The sequence below is a fragment of the Cannabis sativa genome, chromosome 9 (assembly GCF_029168945.1).
Source record: "Cannabis sativa cultivar Pink pepper isolate KNU-18-1 chromosome 9, ASM2916894v1, whole genome shotgun sequence".
Lineage (NCBI taxonomy): Eukaryota > Viridiplantae > Streptophyta > Magnoliopsida > Rosales > Cannabaceae > Cannabis > Cannabis sativa.
The window spans coordinates 38,916,253-38,925,767 of NC_083609.1; the positions used below are offsets into that span (position 1 = coordinate 38,916,253).

The 9,515-nt window shown below is 40.8% G+C and overlaps 1 protein-coding gene across 1 annotated transcript; it reads left to right on the top strand.

Annotated features, from left to right (window-relative positions):
* Positions 1–4,679: 4,679 nt before the first annotated feature.
* On the top strand, positions 4,680–5,763 carry LOC133031389 (uncharacterized mitochondrial protein AtMg00810-like). The gene is made up of 2 exons (XM_061104874.1): positions 4,680–5,407; positions 5,619–5,763. The coding sequence occupies exons 1-2, from the start codon at positions 4,680–4,682 to the stop codon at positions 5,761–5,763; spliced, it is 873 nt and encodes a 290-aa protein (XP_060960857.1).
* Positions 5,764–9,515: the final 3,752 nt, after the last annotated feature.

The following is a 9,515-nucleotide window of genomic DNA, read 5'->3' on the forward strand; positions in this document are numbered from 1 at the left end:
TCTTCATCATCAGATCTGAAGGGATTTCAGGTTGAAGACGTGTTGAAGAAGAGCTCAGTTGCTGCACAAGGGATTGTGCATTAACATTCAGTGTTCTTGATTGTTGTTGGTAATTCATTACTAATTGCTGTTAAGGTTGTATTTGATTCCTTTAGAGAGAATTGGAAATCGTAATATGAACCTTTGAGAATTAGTAGATGAATTTACCCTGGTTCGGGGAACCCAAGCACTAGTCGGCTGAGATGTGTTCTCAGTGCAGATGAAGCTTGTAAATTGTTGTGTGATTTACTGCTTGACTATTAATTCATGTTCATAATTCATATCTTGAAATCAATCAATCTAAAGATAATCAACTTGGTAATCTAGATCATTAAAAATCTACAAGTTGCACTTTCATTTGGTATCAGAGCTTGAAATTTTCTAAAAATTTGTGTTAGATCCTACTCCTGTATGATTCTTGATCTTTGATTCTTGATTTAATCTTAACGATTGATTTTGTCGTAACTAACCTCCTCTGAGTTCTCTCTCAAAGAACTACAGAACATTTGTGTGTCTGTTTTCAACTTCTGTGTGTAGGATGGAAATGTTTAGAGAAGGAGGCTCCACCTCGAGACCTCCGATGCTGGAAGGAGCCAATTATCCATACTGGAAAACCAAGATGCGTGCCTTCTTGAGAGCTGTAGATGAAAGACTTTGGATGTCCATAGAAGAAGGGTGGTGGAAACCAACGATGATGGAGAATGAAATCGTTATACCCAAACCTATGAGTCAATGGACCACTGTTGAAATGGAAAGAGCGAATTTCAACTCAAAGGCTCTTCATGCCTTGTTTAATGCTGTCTCCACTAACCAATTGAAGGTTATAGCCAATTGTGAAATTGCTAAGGAAGCATGGGAGAAGCTGAAAATTAAGAACGAGGGAACTGATGCCGTCAAGAAATCAAGGCTGCGTGCCTTGGCAAAGGCTTTCGAAAATCATACCATGGAGGAGGATGAGTCTGTGGCTGAATTCCATGCAAAACTGTGTGACATCTGTAATGAATCGTATGCTCTGGGGAAAACTTACTCTAACTCAAAACTAGTTCGAAAGGTGCTTCGTGTCCTCCCCAGAAGATTCATGTCCAAAGTTACCTCAATCGAAGAAATTGGAAACATTGAGGAACTCGATCTTGACGAACTCATCGGATCTTTGCAAAACTATGAGCTATCACTGTCCACGTGGAAGAAAACCAAGAAACAAAAGGAGGTGGTGACAGAAAAGTCAGATGCCAGCATTGCACTTATTCACCAAGAAAACAAGAAACCTGTTCTGGAAGATTTGAATGGGATTACAGATGAGACGGTTGCCTTGTTAACGAGAAACTATGCAAAATTCTTGAAAAAGAACTACAGAAAAAATTCACCAGCTGACAAAGAAAATCTTCTCAAGAGAAACAAAGGAGTAAATTTCAAACCAGGACAAGCCTCTACTGATCAAAAGGGCCGAGGAATTAAGTGCAGAGAATGTGATGGATATGGTCACATTCAGGCTGAGTGCGCCAACACACTAAAATAGAAAAAGGCCCTTGCAGCAACCTGGAGTGATAGTGATGAGGAAAAGAACTCCACAGCCAGTGAAGGATCAGATGAGGAAAAGCAGGTACTGGCATTCATGGCCCAAAGCTGTAATCCAATTGAGTCTGAAGATGATGCAGTCTCCACCTCATCAGAAGCAGATAGCACAGGTCGTCAACATGCTAATGAAGAAATGTTTGCACAATGGGAGTACATGACTAAACAGATCCGTGCTCTAAAGAACTCTCTAGAGCAAGTGGAGACTGAAAAAGGAAAGTTAGAAGACACTGTCAAAAATCTCAACAGACTTCTTTATGAAAAGGAGAATGAGATCTATAAACTCACAGCTGATCTAATTCGAACCAAGCAAGCTTTAGAGTTCATTCCCCCAGCACTGTTGCTATAAATCAAACCCTATAGCTTCAGAAGCCCTATGGTGATCGAACTTCCTTAGGATATAAGATGCTATATAAACAAGGGAATGATCTGTCTGTTGAGCATTCTTTGCCCTCCAATGTCGATTCATCAAAGAAGGAAGATGAGTTACTTGACACCTCAATCACCATTAACGAATCTGACTCATCTGAGAGGAGACAGGTTCCAACTGGACCCATTAAACTCAAATTTGAAGGAAGGAGGACTGATGCTAACAATCTACTACAGAATGACAATTTCATTCCTACATGTCATTTCTGTAATAGGAGAGGCCATATTCGTCCCAAGTGTTACAAATTGCAGAACTACTTGAAAGCCATGGTCAATCGTCCAAATAGTTTCCCTCAACCAAATAAGTCACATGGACGCAAACGTCGTCGAGAATGGAAAATAAAGTCCAAACCAAATCCTGATGTTGGTTTGGTTGCAAAGCTATCCTTGTCTGCCTTTGTTGAAGGTCAGTGGTACTTCGACAGTGGATGTTCGCGTCACATGACTGGAAATAAGAAATTGCTAGGGAACTACAAAGATGAAAAAGGGGGATGTGTCACTTTTGGGTATGGTAACAAAGGGCAGATTGCTGGGAGAGGTGATGTGAATGTGAATGGAGCAGCTCAGCTGACTAATGTCCTATATGTGAGAGGACTCAAAGCAAATCTCATCAGCATCGGCCAATTGTGTGACGACAATCTCTCGGTAAGTTTCACTAAAACTCAATGTTTAGTTTCATCTGATGGGTGTGTTGTCTTAACAGGAAACAAAACTGAAGACCACTGCTATGCTGTATGCAATACCATAGTGTGCAACAGGACCTTCTTGGACAAACCTGACTTATGGCACTACAGGCTGGGACATTTAAACTACAGAGATCTCCAAAGATTGGTAAAGCTTCAAGCTGTAAGGGGAATTCCTGACATGAAAGTTTCCAAGGAGAGAGTATGTGGTACACGTCAGCTTGGAAAACAGCATAAGACATCTCATCCCACAATTAATAGACTTCTCACCTCTCGGGTGTTGGAACTAATGCATGTTGACTTAATGGGGCCAATGCATAATGAAAGTATCAGTGGGAAAAGATATGTAATGGTCTTGGTGGATGACTACCCTCCGTTTACCTGGGTTGAATTTCTTAGAGACAAGTCTGACACATTTGGATTATTCTCTGCCTTGATACTGAGAAAGACTCAAAAGTTGGAAAAGTCTTTAGACCGAGAAGTGACCATGGAAAAGAGTTCGAAAATTCCATATTCTCAGAGTTCTGTAATGGAATGGGAATTCATCATGAGTTTTCAGCCCCAAAAACTCCTCAGCAGAATGGAGTTGTTGAGTGAAAAAACAGAACTCTACAAGAAATGGCTTGGGTCATGATGTAGGCCAAGGATATTTCAAAACGATTTTGGGCTGAAGCTGTCAATATTGCCTGCTACGTGTGCAATAGAGTTCATCTTCGCACTGGTACCTCTCAAACAACTTATGAGTTATGGAAAGGAAGACCTCCTAACGTGAGCCACATGCACATTTTCGGATGTACGTGTTATGTTCTGAACGATCGGGATCACTTGGCCAAGTTTGATCCCAGGATTGATGAAGGGACATTTCTAGGGTACTCCACCAACAGTCAGGCTTACAGAGTATTCAACAAAAGGACTCTCTCTGTAGTCGAATCAATGAATGTGAAATTTGATGATTTAGAAGGAGATGAAGAAGTGTGGATCGAAGATGATTCTCCTGTTCTCTCTGGCTCTAGACCAGTTCTCACTAGACAGCCTCAAGTGTATCCTGACACACCTACAGAGTCTCTAAATACAGCACCAGGCATATCAGGTGACAATCAAGCAAGTGCCAGTGATCCAAGAAGAGGAAATGAAGTTGATAGTGCCCTGACCAAAGAACCCCAACAAGCCAAATTACATAAAAACGGACCCCCATCCTGGGTTGAGAAAGCTCATCCTCAGGCCACTGTCATAGGAAATCCGAATGATACCATGGTCACTAGACGAAAACTGCAGAATTTGTTAGCCTTTGCCTGCTATCTGTCACAGATTGAGCCCAAAAGTGTTCGAGATGCTTTGTTAGATGAGTTCTGGTTGGCTGCCATGCAGGATGAAATGGGAAATTTAAAGAGACTTGGTGTATGGATAATTGTCCCTCGGCCAGATGGTGCAAATGTTATAGGGACAAAATGGCTGTTTAGAAACAAGTCTGATGAATTTGGGACAGTGACTCGAAATAAAACTCGGCTTGTGGCTCAAGGATATAGTCAGGTCGAAGGCATCGACTTTGATGAAACATTTGCACCAGTGGCACGATTAGAATCCATACGCCTACTTCTCATCATTGCATGCTTTCTGAAGATCAAACTCTTCCAAATGGACGTCAAGAGTGCATTTCTCAATGGGGTTATTCAAGAGGAAGTCTATGTCAATCAACCACAGGGATTTCAAGATTCACATCATCCACACCATGTGTACAAGTTCAATAAAGCCTTATATGGACTGAAATAGGCCCCACGTGCGTGGTATGATAGACTCACCTCATTTCTCATCTCTCATGGCTTCACTCGAGGTACTGCAGATAGCACTCTATTCATTAAACATATTGACAAAGGAATTTTTGTTGCCCTAATATATGTTGATGACATCGTTTTTGGCTCAACTTGTGATAGTGAAGTCCAAACATTTGTCACTTTAATGACTACTGAGTTTGAAATGAGTTTAATTGGTGACCTTACCTTCTTTCTAGGACTCGAAATAAAACAACTAGATCATGGCACATTCATTTCACAGTCCAAATATGTCAAGTCTATGTTAGATAAGTTTGGATTCTCTCAGGTCAAGCATGCACATACACCAATAGGCACCACATCCAAATTGTCACGAGATGAGTCTGGTGACCCTATAGACCCCACTCTATACAGAAGTATGATAGGTGGCTTACTATATCTCACAGCGAGTCATCCTGATATATCCTTTAGTGTAGGTTTATGTGCCAGGTATCAAGCTAATCCTAAACAGTCTCATCTCTCTGCAGTCAAAAGAATTTTCAAATATCTAGCTGGGACAGTTAACTGTGGTCTTTGGTATAGTTGTGACACGAATACCTCTTTGGTAGGATATAGTGACTCTGATTGGGCAGGGTGTATAGATGATAGGAAAAGCACTTCAGGGCGTTGCTTTTACATTGGGAATAACCTAGTCTCGTGGTATAGCAAGAAACAACAATCCATCTCCCTTTCCACTGCAGAAGCAGAATATATTGCAGCTGGCAGCTGCTGCACTCAATTAATATGGCTGAATAAAATGCTTATTGATTATGGATATCCTCAACACACACTGACCATCTTTTATGACAGTACAAGCGCCATAAACATCTCTAAGAACCCTGTGCAGCACTCTCGGACTAAACACATCGACATCAGGTACCACTTTATCCGAGAACTAGTTGAGTCAAATATGATGTCAATATCTCATGTGCCCACAACGAATCAATTAGCAGATATGTTCACTAAAGCTTTAGATACTCAAACTTTTACTCATTTAAGAACATGTATTGGTCTCTGTACTATCTAAACTGTTCTTAGTGTCATCTGATCAATCAATTTTGCCTATGAGTATGCTTGTATGTCACAGTTCTTCAGCAATGGGTTATTCTGTCTTTCCCCATCTACTATATGCTACTTTGATTGATACTACGCTTGAATCTACCCCAGTCAAAAAGGCTACCTCTTCCAGATGCAATGGGAAGAGCTCTCTTACACCTTTTTCTAATAAGTAGTATGCTCCTTCTCTATTAGTTCTTGGTACTCAAAGAGGACGGCTACATCTCTGGAAGAGAGTGAAAGCCATGTCTGGGTACTAAAGCAAGAGCCAGAGTGATATATAAAAGAAAAGGCTTCATATATAAAAAAAAAACACAAAAACCGTCATTTTTCTATTATCAGTTGTTGCTTAGTTGAGAGAGTGGTCCAGCTGATATTCACTCTTCTTGGACCACATGAGATCACTGTTCACACACGTATGGAGATTCAAGGTTTAGTGCTCTCATGAGTATCATTGTGGCTTGGGAAGGGGTAATGATCTGTTGCTCAAGGTGTGCATTACGTGTGTACTCAGAAACTGTATTCATTGATCAGTTGATACCATTTTTTTCTTAAAATTTGAGTATCTCTAAGTTTTTATTATTCTCTCTTTTGTCTAAGTGTGGGCTGAATGCAAATATTGTTGGTATATTTGTCACATTTTTCTGGTTTCTTTACTACATTAATTTCCTGATGACGTTGGTTTGTTTCGTTTAGTGTGCCATATTATGTGGTAGCAAATATTCAATTTGGGCGCGTACGTTTTCCTTGGCAAAAATCAAATTTTAAAACAAAAATCATCATCATTTTTTTTGCCTGGTCAGTTGTGTTAGGGTACCTATACTTGAGGCCTACGGAAAGTGATCAATCTCACTTCTTCACTTTCTTCTCAGAAACCCTAAGCTCTGCATCATTCAAAATTTTTTCCCTCTCTATCATGGAAAATATCACACCCATTGTTGTACCCCCTGTTGCTATGGCTGTTCCATCCATGGCATTGACTGGTGATCCTACAGTGGCTCCTATAGTCGAGTCTGGACTGCCTAATCCCTGTCGTGACATTGTCCTCTACCAGTTGGCGATTGGTGGTTCTGCACATTCCTCAAGTCCTCAGTCGACTCCGTCTCCACCCTCACCTCCGGTCAGTCAGAAACCTCGTACGTTTCTAGGTAAGGCTCCTCCTATCTCTAGAAAGGTTCGACCTTCACTGTCATCTCCTTCCCCACCTGTGTCAAAACGAGTCACTCGTTCTTCGTCGAGTCACCAGTCTCCCTCGAAACCTGTAGGCCCTCCTCGTCCTCCATCTAAGGTCTCTATTCCTACCCCAACCAGTGAACGTGTTCAAACCAAACGAAAATCCTCAACTGACACCACGTATCATCCACCTGAAAAGAAATCCAAGAAAAAACCCACTCCAGTTGCCTCTACAGAGTCATCTCCCAAACGGTCGTCTAGAGGTTCTAAAAAGTCCAAACTTCCCAAAGCACCTATATCAACTGTCGACCCAGCAACAGTACAATGTTTTGTTGATGCCTCTAAAGCCTCTGTCTATCAACGGTGGTTTGGCAGTCGTGAGCTTTGGTTCGAACAAGTGGTCATATTAGATGATTTTCCTGAACTGCATGAGTTTTTAAAACTTAGGAAATGGGTAAACACGATCACTAACTTGTCTGTTCCTCATCCCATCTTAGTTCGAGAATTCTATGCCAATCTCGATAGAACTGTTATTGTTGAGGGTCATCAAGGGTGTGTGAGTGCCTTTGTTAGGGGTCATAGAGTTCCTTTTGGTCCATCCACTATTGCAGCTTTATTGAAAGTTGAGTCCATTAGGAAACCAACATATGGGAAACACTTCAATCCAGATCAATCTTTGATGGGTAGAGTGCTAACTGGCAGGGATGACTATATTTGGGACAAACAGGAAATCCTGGTCACTTATCTGACTCCATTCTATAGGGTTCTTCATCGGGTAGCCTTGTACAATTGGTTTCCTAATTCTCATTTGTCTGCTGTTACACTTGAGATTGGCAAGTTCTTGTATGTTGTAGGCACTAATGTGTCCATTGATCTGCCCTCGCTCATTTTTGAACGGGTACTTGAAGCCTCAGAAACTACTGGCACTCGTAACAAGCTACCATTTCCAAGTTTAGTTCAACGAGTTCTTATGGATGCTCACCCTCCTCTCACAACACATGATTATCAAGTTCAGAATCCAGTTCTCAGTAAGAGCTTTCTCTCGGTGGTCAATAGGAAGCCTTCTTCAACCACTCCCTCTGGAACCAAAGTTAGTAAAGGCAAGTCTCCTATGTTCAAAGGGCTTTCGGATTCCAGCTGGCAGGTACAAATGTTTTCTGAGTTCCAATCTTTTGCCAAACGCTATAAGAAGGATCAAAAGCGTAAGCTTGCCTTTGAGGCCTCCATGTATCAAATGGTTTGCTCTATCAAGTCCACTCCTTTGCACCATTTTCCTGGGGATTCTCTGCCTGAGTTTCATCGTGATTCATTTGGTGCATCATCAGACACGTCTGGAAGTAATGCACATATGCAGGGGGAGTCTTCAGCCTTTGATCCTGTTACCAGTTCAGCACAACCTGATCTAGATCCTCCAGCTGACTCTGCAACACCCTTGGTGTCGACTGGACCACCTTCCCAGGGGGAGTCTGGCACATCACAGGAACCCAGAGATCATATTCAATGAAGGGGGAGATATTTGTAATTCGTTTTGTTTTTGTAGTGGCTTTGTTTATATTCCTAAAGACATTTATATCTGGATTATTAACTCTGTTTTTTTTGTGGTCTTTAGTTTTGCTTGTTAGTCATTGAACATAACCTGTCAAGGGGGAGAATGTTAGTGTCATTATTTTGTGACAGTGTTTGTTCTGTTCAATGTCTAGTCGTATCTGGATTTTTAGTCTGTTATATCTGCACTAGCGTTCTGTTACGTGAGTTTCAGTTAAGTATTAGTTAGTGCCAGGTGGACTTATTTTGTGGATATATAAATAGTCGGTTTAGGTTAGTAAATTTTTTATCAATTAAATCGTTCAGACAGTTATTTCAGTTGTGTGTGGAGATAGAGTTGTATCTTGTTTCTTGTTGTTGTGATTACAGGTCAGATCTTGGAGCTTGAGGATGTTCATCAATGGAGAAAAGATCTGAATTTGGAATTGCTGAGTTCAAACTGAAGGGAGTTCAGTGTCATCTTCATCATCAGATCTGAAGGGATTTTAGGCTGAAGACGTGTTCAAGAAGAGCTCAGTTGCTGCACAAGGGATTGTGCATTAACAATCAGTGTTCTTGATTGTTGTTGGTAATTCATTACTAATTGCTGTTAAGGTTGTATTTGATTCCTTTAGAGAGAATTGGAAATTGTAATATGAACCCTTGAGAATTAGTAGATGAATTTACCCTGGTTCGGGGAACCCAAGCACTAGTCGGCTGAGATGTGTTCTCTGTGCAGATGAAGCTTGTAAATTGTTGTGTGATTTACTGCTTGACTATTAATTCATGTTCATAATTCATAACTTGAAATCAATCAATCTAAAGATAATCAACTTGGTAATCTGGATCATTAAAAATCTACAAGTTGCACTTTCAAACCTTATGTTTAACACCTCAAGGAAGACCAAGTAGTAGTATTCCTTGTCCTCTATGTTGACGACATTTTGATCATTGGCAACAATATCAAGAAAATGACTGACATCAAGGAATGGCTTGACACTCAATTCGATATGAAAGATTTGGGTGAGGCTGCCTTTGTTCTCAATATTCAAATTATTAGAAACCGGAAGAACAGATCCCTTGCTCTCTCTCAAACAACTTACATTGACAAAGTTTTAGAGAGATTCTCCATGACCAACACCAAAGGGGCGAATATGCCTTCTAGATATGGTATCCGTCTATCTAAGGAACAGTGTCCTACTAATGCTCAAGAGATAGAGGACATGGTAAA

Bases quoted from the DNA above. Each gene is read 5' to 3' on its own strand.
- LOC133031389 (XM_061104874.1), top strand. From the start codon at position 4,680: ATGACTACTGAGTTTGAAATGAGTTTAATTGGTGACCTTACCTTCTTT. The intron at 5,408-5,618 runs GTACCACTTTAT...TGTATGTCACAG, and splicing joins ACTAAACACATCGACATCAG to TTCTTCAGCAATGGGTTATT.